At 37.2% G+C, this 22,968-nt stretch overlaps 1 protein-coding gene across 1 annotated transcript in view; it reads right to left on the bottom strand.

The window, feature by feature from the left end:
- Positions 1 to 22,968, bottom strand: part of LOC150079320 (male-specific lethal 1 homolog) — a 175,271-nt gene that overhangs the window by 14,777 nt on the left and 137,526 nt on the right. Inside the window, exon 6 of the mRNA XM_090382512.1 lies at positions 21,907 to 22,040. Within this exon, the coding sequence (XP_090238638.1) occupies positions 21,907 to 22,040 (134 nt within the window). The remainder of the gene's footprint in view (positions 1 to 21,906; positions 22,041 to 22,968) is intronic.

The following is a 22,968-nucleotide window of genomic DNA, read 5'->3' as shown; positions in this document are numbered from 1 at the left end:
ATCACATAAGAGGAACAGGCAGAAATGTTATAAAAAGATTTGGCTAAAGCATTTGCAATGTCAGTAGGAGAGGATAAGTCCTGCCCATTGCATTGCATTATCGGAGATTGCTGCGGTAGAAATTTCCCATTGAGAGCTTGAATTTTTTTCCAAATGATTCGAGTGTCAGTATTTTTGTTAATAGCTGAGGCGAATTTAATCCAGGAGTCACGTTTTGTTGTCTTCCTAATTTGTCTTGCTTTGGCTCTGAGTTTTTTGTACATAATTAGGTTGGCAGTAGTTGGAAATTTGAGAAACTGGTTCCAGGCACGGTTTTTTTCTCGTTTCACTTTGGAGCATTCTTCATTCCACCATTGATTTTGGTGTACCCGCTTGCTCTGGTTGGATTTTGGAATGGAAATTTCTGCTGCAGATAATATATGACTTGTAATGTGGTCAGTTACAACATCAATATGATTTTGTTGTACATATAGTTTGTCAAGTAGAACACAAGTTGAATAGTTTTTCCAGTCTGCTTTATGAAAGTTCCAAGAAGTACTGCCTTTAGGACATGATACCATCTGTGTTTGAATTGTACTGATGATAGGAAAATGTTCACTGTGGAATGGATCATTTAGCACTGACCATTCCATGCTTGGAAAAAGAGATGCTGAACATATTGATAAGTCTATGGCTGATGTACTACCTGTAGGTAGTTGGATGTGAGTTGGAGAGCCAGAATTTAACAGAGTCAGGTTATGGTCATCCAGGAACATTTCTATTAATTGGCCTCTCCTATCCATGATGGAAGATCCCCACAATGGATGGTGACCGTTGAAATCGCCGAGTAAACAGACTGGAGGTGGCAATTATGTGATAAGGTTGTCAAGTTCAGTCTGGGAGCAAGGATAATTCGGTGGGATATAAATGGATGCAAGGGTTAACGATATTCCCATTGCTATCCAAACCGCTACAACTTCTAAAGAGGTTTGTAGTTGGAGATGTCTTGACGGTATGTTAGTTCTGATAAGAATAGCCACCCCACCACGAGCAGGAGTGTCAGAATCCCTGTCTCGCCTAAACATAGAATAATTTTTAATTTTCAGAGAAACTTGTAGTGATAAAAAGGTTTCCTGTAAACATACACCTATTGCTTTAGTTTGTATTAGTAAATCATTCAAGTCATCTATATTACTGCGTAATCCTCTACAGTTCCATTGAAGGAATTTATTCATTTGCTGGATTTATTGGAGGAAGATTGATCTGACTGTTTTTTCTGGGAAGGTTTCTGTCTGCTTAGTTTTGATTTTTCATTTCTGGGAAATGTTGGGCGTCCTGTATCCATGGTATCATTAGCATGTAACTCTAGTACTGTCTCTTCATCGTCTGACTGAACCTCCATTTCCATGTTGCTAATCCTTGGTTTCGATTTCTTCTGGTTTTTCTTCTGGTAGCCGATTTTGTTTTTTCTGGCAAGGTTGAGATAGCATCAGTTGGGATGCTGACTGGGGTGTTGCTGGTCTCACTGACTAGTTTTCTTATTATAAGTTAGCGCAGTTTTGGCCAGGCGGCAAAGGAAATATTCGGTTCGATGGAGACATCTGTTTGGGTTGCAGCTGAGCGGCTATTTTTTGTGACCGATACATATGATCGGCTAGGCATGGTTAGCATTATTTGCTTTCTTGCTTCAGGGTATGTGACTTTATGCTCCACTTTATACTTTTGGATTTTTTTCCCTGTTTTCCAAAGGTCACACGCTTTAGAAAATGCAGGATGGCTTCCTTTACAGTTTGGGCAAGTGGGAGTAGAAGCTGTACAGTCTTCTTGGGAATGCTCCTTGGAGCCGCAAATAGGGCACACAGCATCGCCTCAGCATGCCGTCTGAGAATGGCCATACTTCTGGCACTTAAAGCAGCGAATGGGATTCGGGATGTAGGGTCGAATCTTGCAGTTTAAGTAACCTGCTTTTACAGAAGATGGGAGATTCGGAGTACTGAATGTCAAAATAATGGACCTGGTTGGTAATAGGCTGCCATCTTTTTTCGTCATAATTCTCCGTGCATGAGTCACTTTTTGTTCGCTAAGCTCTTGAATGATTTCTTCCTCGGACACATTTAGTAAGTCCAATTCACTGATAACTCCTTTAGAGGTGTTCAGAGTGTTATGGGCTGTTACTGACACAGGAATATTGTTAAAAGTTGTTAATTTTAACAATTTTTCTGAGTGATTTGGCTTAGAAGCTTCAATTAGAAGGTCTCCGGATTGGAGATGTTTAACCATTTTGGGAGATCCAACAACCGATTCTAAACATTTCTGTATTAGGAAAGGCGATAGCTTGCCAACAGGTTGTGTGGATAGGGAATGCATTATCAGAAATGCTGGCATGTCTGTTGTTTGTTTTTCTGTCCGTAGTCTCTTCGGACGATTCAAGTCATGCTCTGAATCAGAGTTGACGGGTCTGGAGCCCGTGGGTTCTAGCGATGGATATGCATCGCAATCCATCGCTGCTCCTTTTAGCCCCGGAAGAGGGAATTCCTTCTCCCAGGTTACCGACCCCGCCACGTGGAGGCAGGAGCGGTGCCAACCAGTGACCAAGCGATCAGCAGAAGAGGCGAGCAGTACGTTGCTAGCGATAGCAGTAACGTTGCAAGTGGGGTTAGCAGTAACGTTGCTAGCGGTGAAGCAGTGACGTTGCTCAGCGAGGGAAGCAGTAATGTTGCGAGCGGTGGAGGGATTATTAAAGCACTAGTACTCGCCCTAGGAAAAATCGCTAGAAAATCGCACTAGAAAGATCGCTTGGCACTCGGGGCCTCTTGCACCATGCAGCCATTACTAATACTAAATGTAACACATAACTCATTCAACTACATCAGGTATTCATTTCTAACTACTGAATCCCATGGATTTTTACATATGGAAACACTTAAAAGCTGCAGAAGATTGTGATTTCTAATAAATTTATTTCTGAAAATGTTGCTGAGCCTCCATAGCAGTACTTAAGAGGTCCAACAAATAGTAACCAATCATATTGCCACCAAATACTGATAGTGAACTGTTGCTGAATCCAAGGCTGAGCAATTCCATAACCATTTCCTCTGCCCACATGTGCTGATTGAGAAAACTGATGATACCATCCCTGGTAAACTACACCTCATCTGCTAAGATGAACCAAGGAAAGGAAGTGAGAGTCAACACAATGCTGCATAATGCTTTTGCAGAACACATGTGCTGGTAAATCATTTAGTAATAGGGTCTGCAATTGCTGTAGGTGATAAGGATGTAGGTGTTATTTGTGAAGACTCCTCCAGACAATAGCCTGCAAAACACTGACCTCTGCTGCTAACATTGCATTGGTCCCAGGATTATTCTCAACCTTGTTCAGAATTCATTCTTCTAATTTGGGTGTTTACTTCCCCCTCCCCCAGTCACAAATGAATCATTTTCTCTAATGACTATAATCAATGGCCTCAAATCATTTTCCAGTCAGAACACTTGTTTTGGAAATACTTTCTAGTAGAGATGCCTGGCTTCCCTGAAATTACCATTTGCATAATCATAAATAAAATGCATTCCCACTATTTCAGCATTTGAATAATGATTCATGTCCATGAGAATCCATAAGGAGATAAAATAAAATTCGATTGAATAGCATTTTTGAAAACATTACTACCAAAGCTGTCAGTCTGTTAATTACTGCAACATGTTACATCCCATAGAGAATAATTTATTCCAGTAATAAGCAACTCATTAGCTAAAAGAAAACTTTCTACAATCCAGTCTAAGTCTCTTTCTTTATAATTTAAATTTATGACCTCTGGTTCTGGAATTATTTATAGCAATTAAAATTTCGCCTATTTTCTCTCAGATGCTTGAATGCGTCAATGAGCTCCCCTCTAAGGCACCTCGTTGCTAAGCTGTGTAGTCCATATATTCAAAGTCCTTCCTCACACGGATACCCTTTTGTAGATTTCACCAAGTGGTTGCCCATTTTTGGATTCTTTCAAGAAGCTCAATATATTTTTTTAGGCGTTGTCTCCATACTTGGGCACAGTATTCTAAGTGTTGTCTTATAATTGCCTTACACAATAGGATTTAATAAAATTTCCTTTAAAATAAAACAAATTATTTAGAAAACTTCAAACTTGACAATCACGGCAAGGGTACTGTCAAACTATAGTTAATTTTGTAAGTTAATAAAAGATAAAATTTTGAAATTTCTTAAATTAAGCCCATAACCCCTTCTCCCCCGATGCCCCACACATAAAAAAAAAAAAAAAAATTCTGCTTAGTAAATCTGGAAATGAACCACCATCACACAAAAATCTTGAGGCATGGTTTTATTTTTATCTAGCACTCTAAGTGAAAGATGCTCCAACAGCTTGGCAACAAAACCTCTCTCTTACTCCTAGTCTCTCCTTAATACTAATTAACTCCAAAATGGTTAACGAAACCATTAACAATCTCCTATTGAATAACACTTCAATAGGAGATTGTTAATGGTTACTGACATGATACCCATCTTTACAGTAAAAGTTGGAAGTCCTGTTATCTGTGAACCTGTTGTAAATGTTCAGTGCAGAAATACTTTCCTAACAATTTGAATGAATACCCCCATCTTTCCTGTAAAAAAATCCAGACTCCTGTACATCTTATAGACTGGAGGCATTCTATCTTGTTTATCTAATCAAATTTTTTCAAAAAATAATTCCCAGCTTAACTTCTCAAGTCTTATTCTTAAATTCAGATCAGGTTTGCTATGTTTAAAAAAAGCATCTCTAAAATTCCCAATTTACTTTTCACAACCTTTCTTGAAACTCATGCAATCAACAATAATGCCCAGTTGGATTTAGTCTACCTCAATGTCTCTGATGCTTTCGATGCAGCTAATTCCATAACACTTGTTCAATTCCTACATGACTACTATTCCATTTCTGGAGTTATTTTACATTTAACACAAAATATTTAACAAAAAAAATTTAATAGAAATATTTTCTGTTAAATATTTAACAGGAAACTAATCATTTGCTTAGGAAAAAATACTTTGGTTATCACTGTATCAACATGAATACCTCAATAGGCAACTCTATTCATCTTGCTATTCTCAACTTTGATTTCTGCACCCTGCTAGTGTCCCTGCTAGCAAAATTCCTATATATCATTGGCAAGACGCCATGACCTGCTCTGGCAGCCCATCTGCACTACTCAGCAAACTTCATATCTGACTGCACAATTACCCCCAGGTCTTTTTCACTTTCCACTTCCCTGAGTGTAGTACGTTTCTCTTGGGTTATTGCTACCCATATGCAGAACTTTGCATTTGTCAACGTTAAACTTCAGTTGCCACTTCTCAGCCCATTTGCCAAACTTATCTAGATTCAGTTGGAGTAGCATACTGTTTTTATTGTCATTAACAACCCTGCTAAACTTTGTATCATCTGCAAACTTGGACATTAAGCCTGATATACCTTCATCAATATCATTGATGAATACACAAAACAACAATTGACCCAGCACCGAACCCTGGAGAACTGCACTAATAACATTTGTCCATGAAAAGCAGTGTCCATTTATTACCACTCACTGTCGTCCCCACTCAACTATCCTTTTATCCATTATAGCAACTTACCCTTAATGCCATACCGCTCCAATTTGTACAGCTGCCTTCCAGGTACAACATTATCAAAAGCTTTCCTGAAATCCAAGTACAGTTGGTCGTCGACTTACGACCGACTTCTGTTCTGACTGACCGGTCGTAAGTCGATCTGGTCGTATGTCGGCCATATATTTATTAACAGTATTTTTTAACCTTTCTAATCTTTTTATCATCTTTATAATTTATTTTTATAATCTTTTAAATTTTTATCATCTTTAATTTATTTTTATAATCTTTTAAATTTTTATCATCTTTTATTTTTCATTTTAAATACAGCAATGTTTTTATCTTTTACTTAGCGATACTGTACTAGGCGTAGAAACGAAGGTATCTCTCTCTATGAGCTTAAATTCAAACGTTCTCTACATTTTAATTGGTTTATTATTCGTACTGTTTATAAAAAAAAAAAAAAAACTACAATCTATAATTATATTGTACATAATGTGAAAACTAATACTGTGCATAATGTACTGTAAACACTAAAATTAATGTAAAAATTAATACAAATGAAATTTACAAAATCAATTTTTAATCTTTGCTTGTGCTGGGTTGTGCATCGTCAGGGTTATGTTCTTGGGTTGAGGTAGGAGATGTTTATTTATAGAGACATTATGCAAAGCAAATCTTTTTTTTAAAACGCTTAAACCACCCAGTACTAGCCTGAAAATCTTCAGCGTAATCGTCTCCGGCGCGTGATTTTAAACTCTGAAAAACAAACTTCTAGCCTTTGCTTGCACTGTGTGAAGGCTCATGGGTGTATTTTTTTTGTATTAAATCTTCCATCCACATAAACAACAATTTCTCCATTTCATGGATGGGTTCCTGTCATTGTTTGGTTAAAATTGTAGACATAATAGGTGCAGTATCGTCGATACCATGGAATGTGATAATTTCAAGTCACGTGCTATCGTATTCACTTTCTTTCCGCTTTTATACTGCTGGATAATTTTCGTTTTACACTCTGAATCAATAGTTTTCCTTGACTTCTTAGCTGACGTATATGTAGATGAAGACATTTTCCTTTTACTAAACATATTATGCGTATTTCAGTGGAATTTTAATTAATACACCACACGCAACAGATGCTTAATAGCGACTGGGTGTATGTGAGAGAGAGAGAGAGAGAGCGACTGAGTGTATGTGCCTGGTGCTGTCCTCAAGCCTCCCGTCATCGACGTGCCTCCTCACCTGGGTTATGGGTGTCCTCAGTAGTGATTTCCTGATTTATTATTAATTTATTCATTATTTATTAAATATATTTTTTTTGTGGTCGTAAGTGTGGCCGGTCGTAAGTCGCGTAGGTCGTAAGTCGCGTAGGTCGTAAGTCGACGACCAAGTGTATATGATACCAAAATAATTTTTGCATCCAGTTCCTTTCTAACCACATCGCAGTATCCAATCAAATTGGTCAGACAAGACCTTCCTTTAACAAACCCATGCTGTGTCTGAATTATCGCTGCAGTCTTGTCTAGATGATCCTGCAATGCATCTTTAACCAGTGACTCCATTATTTTACCCAGAACAGAAGTTAAACTAACTGGGCTGTAATTACTCATGTCACCCTTCGATCCCCCTTTGTGAATTGGGGATACATTTGCACATCTCCAGTCCATGGGGATGTCCCGTGAGTCCAAGGATGCTCCCATAATTATGGCTAAGGGTTTGCTTAGTTCCTATGCTGCCTTCTTTAATAAAACTGGATAAAACCCATCCTTCCCAGGTGCCTTTAACACTTTAAACATAAGGTTTAACTTCAACAATTTCTCCTGCACTTTGCTCTCATTTATTACAAAATAATTAAGCACCCTGCTACAATTTGATAACTTTCTGGCATTTTCAATCCTTAATAACTCCCCATGTGTGAATGTAGATGCAAAATACTCATTCAGTTTGTTTGCTATCTGATCAGGATCATCAACAGTCGAACCATAGATATCAAGTGGACCAATCTGATTCATCCCCCTCCTTTACTTGTGTCACCTTTTGAACCCCCTTTGTGAATTGATGATACATTTACACACTTCCGTTCATGGAGACCTCCCCTGAGTCAAAAAGCTCTCATAATTATGGCTAATGGTGTGCTTACTTCCTTTGCTGCCTCTTTTAATATAACTGGATAGATCCCATCCACCCCAGGTGCCTTCCTTATGTTTAACTGCAACAATTTCTCTTCCACTTTGTAGTCAGTTATTACAAAATTACTTAGCTCCCTGTTAGAGTCTGATAAACTTCTGGCATTCCCCTCCTTGAATAACTCCTCATGGGTGAATGTAGATGCAAAATACTCATTCAGTTTATCAGCTACCTGAGCATGATCATCAATAGTCAACTCATCTATGTTAAGTGGTGCAATCTTATTCATCCCTTTCCTTCTAGAGTTATGTTAGCTTTTAACATAAGTAAACAACTCTTTGCTGTTTTTCTTTGCATACTTTGCCAAAGATTTCTTGCAATCTGCCTTCGCCTGCCTAACCTCCTTTTTGACTTGATTAGAGACTATTTTATATGTGCCATAGGCTTCTGTGTTGCCTGATAATTTATATGCATCTCATACATTTTTCTTCTCTACCATGAGCCTCATTAATTCACCTGGCATCCATTTAAGCCTAAACCTTGAAGTATTTCTTATTTAGTTTGAAAAGCCTAGTAGCCTCGAAGATTAAGTCCCTGAGGGCATCTTCATTTAGAATTCAACGTTGGTAACATCATCAGTTGATCCCACTGTATAGAATTTAAAAACTGTCTGAGACCCCTGTAGTCACCTTTACAAGAGCAAAAGCACTTCCTTTACCCTTGATTGTAGTTACATCTTCAAGTAAACCCCACATCAGTACATTGTGAGCACTGTCAACCAGTGGTTCCTTTATCTGGAAATTCTTAATGCATGAATAATCACTGCTGATTATCAGATCAAGAGTATTACTCCCTATGGTTGTCTCTCAAACATGTTGCTGTAGAAAACAGTCATCCAATAAATTCAAAAAAGTCTTGCTAGTGTGTGAGTGACCAATCCACAAGTTCCAGTCAATATCTGGAAAGCTAAAATCCCCCATTATAAGACGTTCTGATTTACTGGCCCACTATTTCTCTACATAGGCCTCCGTAGCTGAGTGGTCAGGAGCAGAGTGCAGTAGCACACGCTACTGCATTCCAGCTTTTTGAGTAGACTGGAGTTCAAGCCCTCGACTGCTAAATACGGTTGATCTGCCAACCCGCACTGGACCAGCGTAGCAGATTATGGTTCATTTCCCTCAGCATGAATTGTTGAGGAGGCTTCCATCCTGCAGTAGATTGATAATGGCTGCAGCTTTGTGCTTTGGGTTGCATATCATACAAGTTTCTAGCGATGACCGACTAACTGATTAAAATAAATTTATTAAAATAAATAAATGATATATACATAAAATAAAACAGAGATAAAATATGATAAAAGTTTTAAAATACAATAAGATAAAAACGTTAAAATACAATATAATAAAAGCATTAAAATACACAGAAGCTTTCGAGACGAAGTGCCTCTTCATAGCTGATGAAGAGGCACTTCAATCTTGAAAGCTTCTGTGTATTTTAATGCTTTTATCTTATTTTATCTCTGTTTTATTTTATGTACATATCATTTATTTATTTTAACAAATTTATTTTAACCAGTTAGTTGGTCATCGCTAAAAACCTGTATGATGATGTGCTCATTATACTCATCAGATTCATTAGGCCTATAACACACACCTACTCTCATTTTTCCTTTCCCAGTGCTTATGTCACACCAAACTGACCCAACATTACATTGTCCACCAATGTCAATTGGATGCACTCCTTAGATTTTATGTGTTTCTTAGCCAACAGCATAACCACTCCTCTCTGCCTGTCCTGTCTATCCTTTCTGTACACATTGTGCTCCCCAAATTCCAATTCTGTGTGATATCTTATATCTTTGTGACACCACATTTCTGATATCCCAACAAATCCACCTTTGATGTCTTGACCAATACTTCAAACTCATCAAATTTATTAACTATACTCCTAGCATTGGTGTACATGCAAGTATACATGCACCTGTTTCTACTCTTAAACAGGTGCATGTATACTTGCACCTGTTTAAGAGTAGATGGGCTGTGTTAGTTACCCTAACACAGCCCATGTATTTATTTGTTCCACTATGACTCCCAGCAGTCGTGGAAATCTCCAGCACCTTGCTTTCCAGGCTTCTGCTCATTTTAATAGAAGGAGTGCAAGAATCACTTTTGCCCCTGCCTGCAATTACTGTTAATCTTTTAGTCTGTGTATTCCCCCCAAGCTAGAAGTTTTCTGACCCACCTAACACTGCCTCGATAGCATCAGCAAATATTCTTGAATCCTTTCTATTTAAGTGTATCCCATTCCTGTAGAAGCAGTCTTTTCTGTCAACAAGCACAGATCACGCTGAAAAAAATTCTACCTCATGAGCCTTGCACAATCTCTCCCGGGCCGAATTGATTGACAAGGCTTTCATCATATACGCCCTCCTATCGTGTCTGGGCAGAATTGCAGACACTTTCACATTCAACCCTAACTCGTGACTTTTTTTCAACATTGACTTGTACTTGTTGAGTAAATCTACAGATCTCTTACTCTTAATGTCATTAGTTCCAATGTGTACAACGTCACCTTTTGTTCTCTTAAAAGATGATATTTGCTCTACATCATCAACTTTTGCTCCTGGCAGACATACCCTGGTCCTGTTTCACCTATCCTTCTTGCACAGTATATTCCCCATCTCCCTGATAACTAGTTCCTGCGGGACCAGCGCATTCTGTCTTGGAGATTGCCTTTGTGTTGCCTGATGCACAGGAGTGAGCTCTACCATTCAGCCGGGCAGCTGAGAGCTTGATGGGCCTGCATATTAATGTCTTTGAGGGCATTTACCCTACACCTCAAGCTCTCATAGGTGCCCATAAGAATGCTGAGTGGGTGCTTAATTTCTTGTCACTCTAAGCACCTAGCACACACAAAGACATCCTTTTTGGCTAGATCATGTCCTGTTTTAGAAAGGTCCGCAAAGATTTTACATTTTGCACATTTTTTGAGACTGGGATGCATTGTAGAATCACTACCTTTGTTTCTCCCTCAAGCCACAGCACCTCACTAGTCTGTGAATGTTGCTTCGCAGCTCTAGTCTGGGTTATGATTTCCGTTTCAATACAATTTAATTAACAATGAAATTTAATAAGATTAATAAATATTTTGGATTGATTTATAATACTATACCAAGCTAACAGATTACAAATACAGTGCTTCATATTATGCTATCTAGTTTTACATTATACCTTATGCTATCAGTTCGAGATATATATGTTACGCTATTTCTTATCAACTACAACATGGCAGCTAGTTCAACAATATTGGCACCAACACCAGCGAGTCATAGCTTCCAAAAATCACTAGTTAAATTCAAAAAAAGAAGTTAACGAATGCTACCAAACCTATTTAATATCTTTGTAGAACACAATGTAGTATGATAATTATTGAAGAATACAGTAAAAATATCAAAACTACTTATCCCTTTACAGCAGCCAAAAAATTTTAAAACACTACACAAACCACCAGCTTATGGTGGGGTTGATGGCAGACACCCTATAATCTTAAGGGAGGCGACAAGTGAATGCACTGAACCAGTGTGGCTAATTATGAGAGCATCACTGGACTCAAAAGTGACTCCGTTGCATTGGAAAAGTGCCAACGTATCTCCAATACATAACGGCATTTTTAAGAATGAAGTGGGAAATTACTGAACGGTCAGTCTAACTTCAGTAGTAGGGAAAATCATGGAGGCAAAAATCAAGGGTGAAAATCAGGATCATTTAGATAGAAATGGAATTCTTCACAAAACCATGATACACAGCATGGTTTTGTGAAGGGAAAATCATGTTTAACAAATCTGGTTAGCTATTTTGACAGGGTCACTCATGAGCTGGAATTAGAAAATAATTTCAACATTATTTTTTTAGATTTCAGCAAAGCATTTGACTCAATCTGACATGGATGGTTACTTTATAAGCTGGAACAGGTTGGAATCACAGGGAAAATCCTTAGATGGATAGTAGGACGGCTTCATGGCAGGAGGCAGAGGATTGTCATAAATGGTTATTCCTCAGATTGGGTCGATGTAAGAAGTGGGGTTCCCCAAGGAGGTTAGACATCACACCCCAGAGGGTGTAATGTCTAACCTCCTTGGAGAACCCCACTGAAAATTTAGACATTGCACCCCAGAGGGTGTGATGTGTAAATTTGCAGATGATGTAAATATTGGTAGAGTAGTTAATGATCACCGCCAAGCAGAGCTTCTTTAGATTGACCTAGATAGACATCATGGTCAGAAAACTGGCCGCTAAGCTTTAATCTAGCAAAGTGTAAGGTAGGGAACAGTAACCCCAAAAACAGTAACACCTGGGGAACAGTAACCCCAAAATAACTTATACACTTGGTGGAGTATAACTACAGTCAGTAGTGGAATAAAGTGACTTGGGAGCTATGATACGGTCAGACATGAGGTTCTCCAAGCATTGTAGATGGGTTGCAAGGTGTTCTATCGACAATTTATCGAACACTTGCTAGTAGAGATAAGGACATCATAATTCCAAGACCACACTTGGAATACTGTGTTCAAGTATGGAGACTTCACCTATAAAAAGACACTGAGCTTCTTGAAAAGGTCCAAAGACTGGCCTGGTGAGATCAGCAAAAAGGCATCCATATGAGGAAAGACTTCGAATATGTGGGTTGCAGAGCTTGGAAACTAGGCACCTTAGACCAATTTCCAATAAACTTAATAGTATTTTACATTTGTTATAATGATCTTGAAAGTTGAATGAATTCTCTATACTGACTCAAAAATTTCCACCACTCTTTCTTGTTTTTTAACTTTTTTTATTACAATATTCACACTTCAAAATTAAAGAATATGCAGCTAATAATGAGCTTGCAAACTGGACATGGGAAATCACTCAGCAATTTTTTCCAGTCGCTGATGTAATGAAATTAACTTCAACTAGAAGTTCATTTCATTTAATTATATAGTACAGTAAAATCTCATTAATACAAACTCAGTTTATACAAAGTACTCTTTTATATGAAGCACATACCATCCCCTGCGAAAGGATAGGCTTTTCTATGTAAATATATTCGTTTATTACAAAATTCAGTTAATATGTATTACAAAGTTCTTTTTCACCCGGTGAGAAATAAATATTGTCATTTTGTATGTTTAATACAAATCTTGGCAGAGTGATTCGATTATTGCTCCCGGGCCACCTGGCTCCCAACTTCCCGAAGTATGGCACTGACTTGTTAGAAATCAGTTTTGATAAACAAAAGCAGTTTATGGTAGCTACAACGTCAAGTGCACTCTGAAAAACATCTTTCTGAAGGATGAGTTGTTAAATTAACAAAATAATAAAAAGTTTTTCTAAGTTGTTTACATGCACTCCCTCGCTCTCCACAGGAATAAGGTCAGTTGCAATTGTTACACCAGTTCAAAGAGTCTTTTGCTATTGAACACAGCAATCTATTTTTTGTGCCATTTTATCTGAGTCGATGTTTTTTTTGGAACTTGTGTCTTTAAATTAATTTAAAATTTGTTTATATTAAATCTTATCTAGCAGTGTTATGGCAACAAAACGTAGATGGACAGAATTAAGCCCGAAATTAAACTAAAAATTATAAAAGAGGCTGATAGGATGGAAAGAAGCAAAATGGACATTGCAAAGGAACACAACATCCCTTTACTTACTTTATCTACAATACTGAAAAACACTTGAAAGTGTGTGACACTGGAGCGGCGATGAAAAACAGGAAACGAATTTGTGGTGCAAAACACGAGGAGCTTGAAACAAAAGTTTGAGTGGTACCAACAAATGCATGCATCTAATTTGCCAATATCAGGTCCGATTTTGCAAGAATAGACAAGTTATCTAGCTCAGCAACATGGGATTAGCAACTTCAAATGCAGCAGTGGCTGGTTCCAAAGATTTAAAGACAGGAATAACTTGGTTTCGCGAAATGTTTGTGGTGAATCTGGATTAATCGACAAAGAAAAGGCTACAGACTGGTTGTGTTCTGTACGGTCCATCCTTGAAAAATGAGTCAAAGGATATTTTTAATCTTGACGAGACAGATTTAGTTTATAATCTGCTGCCAAACAAAACATTTGCTGTTCGAGGAGAGTCTTGTCATGGTGGAAAATTAAGTAAACAAAGACTCACTATTCTGTTGTGCTGCAATTCAGATGGCAGTACAAAACTATGCCCACTTGTGATTGGTAAGTTTTCAAGCCAAGATGTTTTATAGCAGTTAACCAACTTCCCTGTGATTATGAGGCCAATAGAAGTGCTTGGCTTATTTATGGTCAAAATTTTCCAGGCTTGGTTATCAAAATTGGACAGAAGAATGGCTTCAGAAAAAAGGAACATTTTGATGATTCTAGACCGTTGTACAGCACACTGCTGAGACACTTAAGTTGACAAATATACGGTTGTTGTTTTTACCCCCCAGTACCATCAGTTTAATGCAACCACTGGATCAAGGCATTATTTATAAACTCAAGAGAGCATATATTTTATTTATTTATTTATTTATTATTTTTTTTTGTTAGTTGTTGGCGCATTGGCTTCTGTGGCCATAATGCACTTCCCAATGTTTTTGCATTTTACTCTGATCCAAGCCTGAGGCGGGATTCGAACCCGCGACCTTTGGGTTGCCAGGCAGGCACTTTACCCACCTGGCTAGCCTGGTCAGCAGAGAGAGCATATAGAGCCCGTCTGATAAGGTACTTGTTCCGCAACATAGAAGGAGGGAACAATTTGCATCCAAATTGGAATGTCTTGGATGCTATTCATAATCTTGTTATTGCTTGGGAAAGTATCATCAAGTGCAATAATCAACTGCTTCAGAAAGAGTGGCTTTGGAGAGAACATCATCGAAAAACATGGTCCAGCAGATGAATGTGATAGCAACAATGAGGAATTTGAAGTTGCTATCACTGCAATGCCAACACCAGAAGAGCTGCTGGGTACCAAACAAAACGATGATGTTTTTGTTACCAGTGACAGCAAAAGTGAAGAAGCGCACACACTGCCGTCTAAAAAAAGATGCCCAAAATGCATTTAACATAACAGAGAATGTGTTGGCCTGCAGTAAGGTTGATAAAGAAACAACTATTGCATTTGATAACATCTGTGCTGCAGTTAAACAACTATTGCATTTGATAACGTTTGTGCTATAGTTAAAAATGCATATAGGACAAAAACTGTGCAAACAACGTTCGATTCTTAAAATTAGATTAATTTATTAAAAAGTTAATGCTTTGTATGTCTCCTTTTATCTTAAGATTGTTATTCTTTTTACTGTGATACTAAAATATTGTATATATCAAAGTATATACTGTATAATTTTTTCATTTCCATTAATATTGCTTTTCTCTTAGTTTATCTTATAAATAAAATAAAATCTTTAAAAAATATGTTATTCCTATTACTGTATTGTTAGACAAGGCTTTTGTTTTTATTTTATTTTTGATATTATTATTATTCTTAGATATACAGAGTATGTACCATAAAAAAAAAATCCGATAAAATTGACACTTTGGGGGACCTCGTTACTACAAACCTCGTTATTACAAAACGTGAAAATTTAGGTCCCTTGAACTTTGTATTAACGAGATTCCACTGTATGTCAAGACTGGTGGTTTATCAATAAGGCTCCTATGCCATACATAGTCTGTTTTTTTAATTTAAATTATGTTATTATAAAAATAAATTTTTAAATTAATTGCTTTTTGCTTTACTTTTAGGATAACCCCTGTAGTTTAACATTGACAAATGCAAAGTACTGCATATCGGTAGCAGTAACCCCCAGAGTAACATACCAACTATGTGGTACTACACTCAGTGTAGCGGAGAATGAAAAAGACATGGGGTAATTGTGCAGTCAGATATGAAGTTTTCTGAGCAGTGCAGAAGGGCTACAAGAGTAGCTCATGGGGTCTTGTCAATGGTATACAGGAATTTTGCTAGGAGGGATAAGGAGGTGGTTATCCCCAGTGGTGAGCTGTGAATATTTTAACAATGGGCTCGCAGTTTTTCCAACTTTCTACAGAATAATTTGATTGGTCATGGAAGTGACGCAGCTTCCACCAGAGGCACTTCCCATGTTCACACTACTAGTAGTGTGATCAGAGTGTGTGATGTATTTTTCGTGGGCAGTATGAGATCTCAAGCCCAGGGCAGATTCAGGAAGGGGTGGATAGATGGGGATTATTACCCTCTTAACCATGCATTTAAGGGAATGTGTAAAACATTCCTAGGTTTATCTAAAAAAAAAAAAAAAAAACGCCTGGTCGTCATGCCTCCCCTTACGATGATAACTGGATACAATAGTGTCTGGAGTTCTAACTTTTTAAAATTTTTGAATAGTATGACGTCACAATCATGCTTCCTGAAGTTACTACTGCAGTAAGAATGACAGCAACAATACAAATATTTTGTCAACAATTTCTTTTTTTCATCTCGCATTTTCATTACATTCCATTGTTAGGCGCCCCTAACAGCTGCATATGCTGTTTCAACTACAAGATTGGTACTTCAATTGACACTGTTTTCCAGAGACATTTAGATACATTGCAGTAGCAAGTACAGCTGTATATGTCTCTTACTTTTTTATTATTATTATTATTATTAGCTATATATATTATTTTTTTTTTCTTTTATGTAAACCCCAAACATGAGAGGTATTAGAACCTATAGTACTTTGTACTGTGCTTGGGTTGAAGGTTGAGACGACGAAAGAAGATATTTGTTGATATTGGACTTGAACTTCTGTAGACTAATTTTCAGGAAATACGTATGAAGGAAGGTTGTTCCAGATAACGGCAGTTGAAGGAATAAACGAAGAAGATGAAAAGTTGGTTCTGTGAGTTTGAAGTTGGACAGCAAATGGATGTTGGCTGGTGGCGGCATGTGTTCGGACTGTTTTGAAAGAGAGAGCGGGAATTATAGAAGCCAATTCAGAAGAGCAGTGCCCATGGAAGTATCTGTAGAAGAGGCATGCAGCAGAAACAGTACATCTATGAGACAGCGAGTGGAGAGACTCTGTTAGAGATGAATCATTAATTAACCTAACTGCCCTCTTCTGAATGGAATCAAGAAGCTTGAGAGAGGTTTTGGGGACACCACTCCAGATGTGGGAACAATATTCCATGGCAGGGCGGATTTGCGATTTATACAGAGTGAGCAGCTGTTTAGAAGAAAAATAATGCCGAGAGCGAAAGAGAAAACCAAGTTTTTTAGATGCAGAGGAAGCAATATTTCTAATGTGCTTGTGCTAAGAGAGATTAGAAGTCAGGGTAATCCCCAAAAGAGATATATCATTTTGTCTAGAAATCGGAGTGTCACTAAAGATAAGCATAGGAGTAGAAGAATCCTTTTTGCGAGATATAAGACAAGACTGAGTTTTAGAAGGGTTGAAATCAACTAGGTTGTCTTTGCCCCACTGGAGAATTACCTGAAGATCGGCATTCAAGGAATTGGTAGCAGATTTTCTAGAAGTTGAAGCTGATTGAGCAGGGCAAGGTTTCTCAAAATGGAAAGTGGAATGCAATGTGCTATCATCGGCAAAACTATGGACAGGATTTCCAGTCAATGGAAGAAGGTCATTAATATACAAGTGGAAAAGAGTGGGAGAAAGAACTGAACCTTGGGGGACACCGGCATTAGTGAAGAAGTTAGAAGACAGAGAGCCATCTATCATCACCCTCAGTGTGCGATCAGAGAGAAAACTGGATAACCAATTACTAAAAACAGTAGGCGCCTCCGTGGCCAGGTGGGAAGGAGCAGCAGTGCGTAGCACACGCTTCTTGATTAGACCGGGGTTCGAGCCCGTCACCATCAAATACAGAGAATGCGGAAAGGTCGGGGAATGACCACTGCATATTCCGGAGCAATATGGCCTTAGTTGCTAATGCTCCAAATAACAAACAAACAAACAAACTAAAAACAGTTGGCAAACCATAAGATGGAAGCTTGTTTAGAAGACCTTTATGCCAAACACGATCAAAAGCCTTTGAGATGTCAAGAGCAACTACTTGTGTTTCACCGAACCTTTCCATTGAATTAGTCCATAAATGGGTAGTCCAGAATATCACCAGATCGACACTGACGGAATCCATACTGGCGATCGTTGATCAGACGGAAGGTTCCTAGGTTGTTTAAGAGAAAAATTTCCGGTTAATTGATTTCTCCATTATTTTAGAAAGAGTAGAAGTAATTGCAATGGGACGATAATTGGATGGGAGGGATTTGTCACCCTTTTTAGGAACTGGCTGGATATGAGCAAATTTCCAAGCAGAAGGAAAAACACCTTCGGAATAAGAAAGTGAAAAAAGGTGGCAAAGAATAGGAGTAAGTTCGGGAGCACAGGTTTTGAGAACAAGTGGAGAAATACCATCAGGACCTGGAGCTTTCTTAGCATCCAGATTCATCAAATCCTTCTGACATCCTTTTGACGAAGACCACAGCAGGCATTGAATGGAACGTGTTGGGAATGGTGGGAGGTGTTTAACAAGATCATTAATGTTATGAGTTGGAAGAAAAATTGGATGGTAGCAGGTCAGCTTTATGCTTAGCTGAAGTGACAACAGGACCATCTGGTTTGGACAGAGGTGGGAGCAGAGATGGGCAAAAGTTGCGGCCAATAGCTTTGGCAAGGGACCAGAATGCTCGGATACCATTAGGGCAAGAAGCAAGTTTTCTATTCTTAGCCTGTTCAAAATCTGGTTTGGACTGATTAATAACTGCTTTACAATTGTTGCGAGCTTTGGTGTAGGCAGAGAATGAAGCTGAAGAATTAGAAACAAGTCAATTACGATATGCAACATTCTTCTCTTGAACAACCTTAGCACATTTATTGGAAAACCAAGGTTTAGGTAAAGGATGAGATTTTAAAGAGGAGTGTGGGATAAAGGATTCCATTCCTGCAAGAATAATTTCACTGATACGATCTGAGCAAACGTTGATATCAGAAGTTTTGAAACAGTAATCCGACCAAGGAAAAGAAGAAAAGAAGTCTCGCAGGTCATCCCATTTTGCATTCTTGTAATGCCAAACAACACAAGGTTGGGAATAGCCATGAGATAAAGGCTCCATTGGAGAAGAGACAATCACCAAGTTGTGGTGCAAAGAAGCCTGAGGCTTATGCTGCACCAGCCAAAAAAAAATTTCCGAGTTACCCTGAGAGTGAGAGAGTCAAAAGGGAATCGCCAAGAAAGAGAAGAATGATGATATCCAGCTCAGGACCCTGGGTGTGCCAAGCCCATACTCACCAGATGTGAGCCCCTGGGGTTGGTTATCATAAATCCATTGTATCTTGTCTTCCAGAAATTATGAAAATTTGTGATTGATAAATAAAATATTTAAAATAAAAATAAAAACTTTTCATTTCGTAATCAATATATACAAATCAAAATACCTTAAAGAAACCCAATAGATGTTTCACATAAACCATCTACCGCGCCTGCTCGGCACACGTGCAACTTTTTTTTTTTCTTTATTAACAACTAGGGACATATAATCGATACATTTTTTCATGATAAAATTTTAATACTGCAAATAAAAAATAATATGAAATATCTCCCATATCACAAATAACATAAAAACTATCACAAAACATTCCACAATATAAACACAAACTTTCTAGAAAAAGTACACAAAAGTCACAGATTACATGAAAAAAATTAGAGAAATATTCAAGAAAAATTTATTCTAAAAATTGCCATATGCAATTTACTTCCTTATTGATATTTGTTGTCGATCTTCTGCTTTACTGAATAGCTGGGTGATGATTACGGAGGAATGATTTGACATAACGATCCAGATAAAATTGAAGCAGTGGTTTTCCATTTAGATGCATGGTCATCATAATCTGCAACGTATTTTAATTGTCAACATTATTCATTCATTCACACAATATTCATTACGTTGAAAGCTCGCTCAGCTTCAGCAGTGTGATCGCAATTGTTTCAAAGATATTTCTGGCCTCCTTAATTGAAAAGGGAATTTCACTTGATTTTAAAGATAAACTATCTTTGACAAAATTTCTAAAATAATTAATTTTTATTTCACAATTTATCAGAAAACTTAAATTTCTTATTCGGTTTTCAGGGGTCTTGCAACCGAGACGAAAGTTCTTTCATATTGCACAATTTCGGGTAGCATATGTTTAAAATTTCTTTCAATGGTATCGTTATTTTCCTTATTTAATTTAAAATCACCCTGTTGCATTAATAACTTATCCTTTAAGGATAAACCAATGCATTTAATAACTTGTCATGAGGTAATTTTTTTACTTTCGATTTTGATTCCTTCAAATTCTTTTGACTTTGACATGTTCTCAATTTTAGCTTCATAATTTCCTTCAGAATTTTTCAAATTAGCAATAGCACTGATAGTTCGAATAATTAATCTGCTTTTACCATAGTGATGCTGTAAAGCTTCTGAAAGGTAAGAGAGCTCCTGCAGGATGTCAATCATTAGTGCTAAATGGTTAAGAAATTCCAGCTTTAAAAGTCGATTTAATAACCTGAATATTTAACTTCTGATTCAAAATGTTTGCACAAAGGGGAACAATTCCCCCACAACCCGCAATTGCCGTCCGCAAGCTACAAGCTGCCCATTGTGGCCAGAACACACGACCAATCTTTATAGTTTCCCCATCAAGTTCTTTAGTAATCATCCTTAATTCACGCTGGTTTTTTGGAGATTGGCGATACAGTTTTTTTTTTTAATTACTGCCTGTATACCATTATATTTAGAACATTTTCTACACGGTGAAAGCTTCGACAAAGTTTCAAAATCTGCCAACATTTCATCTTCATAAAGTTTATATAATATCTTAGTTGCCTCAATTCCCCCCTCTACATTGCTACTGTCACTAGATCTTTGAATACTGTGCAAAATGTCAGAATCACACAAATATTCAGCTACTGTGATCGAGTAAACAGATAGGAGAAATTTACTGGAAAGCGTGGATCACTCATTTCTCCAAAAAACATATGCCTGTTTGTCGGAGTAAAGAAGAACCACAACAAAGTTTGACCAGAGGCTATTATCCGTGCCGGGAATCTTCTTAATCCTCTGACTAGATATGGAAAGCATATTGACTAGTGCAACTTCTCGGTATGTGACTGCAGAGGTTTTACAGACACAACTAACACTGCAGCAGTGCATAGCACACACTTCTTGATTAGACCGGGGTTCGAGCCGTGGCCATCAAATACAAAGGATGCGGAAAGGTCAGGGAATGACCACCGCATATCCCAGGAGCAATATGGCTTTGGTTGCTAATGCTCCTAAAAACCAAATAACAAACAACTAACATTGTGAAATGGTAATCCTTTCAATGTCTCTCAATCTGTTCGTTACATGGAAATTTTCTTCGTTCAATGGAAACCAATTTTAATATAATTCCAAGAGGAATTCAAAAAAATTTGCTATAAAGAAGTTGGTTCAACAGAGGTCCGACTGTAATTAAATTAAAAATGAAGCAAATTTTAAAATACATAACTGATCGATTACACCATTAAATTGCTGGGGATGGGGGCCCCGCTCGTTCCACCGTGGTTTCAGCTCTGGACACTCAATAATTGCATTCAGGATTTCATTCGTAAAATAAATGATAGTCTCAATAATGGACTCGCAAATTTTCAAAAAAAAAATAACAATGGGCTCTTGCGAGCCTATTATAGCTCACCACTGGTTATTCCCTTATATAAGGCAATGGTCAGGCCACACATTGAGTACTGCATACAGGTCTGGAGGCCTCATTTTAGGAAAGATGTAGAGCTGCTGGAACAAGTACAGATAAGGGCAACGAAATTGGTAAGTGGAACAAAGGGTTGCTCTTACCAAGAAAGGATAAAGATAAGTCTCCTTTACAAGGAGACTATGTAAAGTTCTGCAAATTGCAGCATCTAGAGACTAGGCACCTGCGAGGGGATATGATTGAGGTGTATAAGGCATTGAATGGTTTGAGCAAGCTCAATTAATCTCTGATGGGATTCTTCCTCTTGCTCAGATTACGTGCCTGAAAGGATGTAGATTCAAATTGAGGAAAGACAGTTGTAGAATAGATGTGTTAAAAAAAAATGTTAAGTATTATGAAGGTGATTTATCAAATCTTATATTTTCTCCGACAAAAATTGTATCTACAATTACTGGATTAATATTTTACTTAACATTTGAAACACTTACTGTTTTGAGGTTCAGGAAAGAAAGTTCTGATTTCATAGCCATAACTACTATAGCCATCAATGCCATCTTTAATTTGTTTACCATGACGAAGTTTCTCACTTATTTTTTGTTCTCGAATTCTCTGGATGTCCCATCTGATATTAAAAATTATATTATATATATATATATTTGTCAACATTTGAAGGTTATTAATAAGAATATTAAATTATCACTGAGGATTACATGCAATTTTTTTATAATGCATACCTACCAATATTTGAAAAATGATTTGCAAATAGCAGAACTATTTATAAATATTTTACCTTTTTTTTTTTTTTTTTTATTAGGCAACAATATAGTGTGGATTCTAAGAGTAAAATATTATTTTATATGAAATCAGTTTTATAACACAAAAGATTTTTTTTCAGAAATTTCTATACCACAACTTTAAAAGCATATAATGACAATAAAATTGCATTCTTGAATTTTTTTTTCCTGTTCCATATTACTACTATAAGTACCACAAAATCAAATATCATGTTCATTTTCATAACTGCAGTGGTTATATTGTTATTAAAAAAACTTAAAACTTACAGTATCATGATGCATATAATGCATGCACAATTATATGTAACACAACTCAGTATTTTTTTTTTTTTTTTTTGAAGGGTCAACAGTACCGCAGTGATTGTAGATATAAAATATCCTGTAGCAACTGCAGGAGTTAATTTTTTTTATCATCATTCTATTTTTTTTAAGAAAATTCACTACCCTTAAAAATTCTCATAGGTGCAATCATCTATAAATACTTTTCATTAATTATTTTTATGGTCAGTAATACACAATGTCCCATAAGTCTGAAACTATAAGTCACTTTTGAAAAATAATTTAAATACATTGATCATTCACCTAAAAGAGGTGTGATCCCATAGCACGCAGTGAAAACTGATTCTTTATGATGCTCAACATTGTGTATTTTCAGAGCATACACCTTGGCTTTGTGATGACCTTACAAGTAAAAGTCCAGAGGAGTAAAGTCAGGGAGTCATGATGGTCATTCCACTGGTCCCAGCTATTCGAATC

Source organism: Mastigoproctus giganteus, chromosome 10 (genome assembly GCF_048544385.1).
Source record: "Mastigoproctus giganteus isolate SK-2022 chromosome 10, ASM4854438v1, whole genome shotgun sequence".
In the NCBI taxonomy this organism is placed as follows: Eukaryota; Metazoa; Arthropoda; class Arachnida; order Uropygi; family Thelyphonidae; genus Mastigoproctus; species Mastigoproctus giganteus.
Note: the sequence above shows the minus strand (reverse complement) of the source record. Positions and strands in the feature narration are given on the sequence as shown.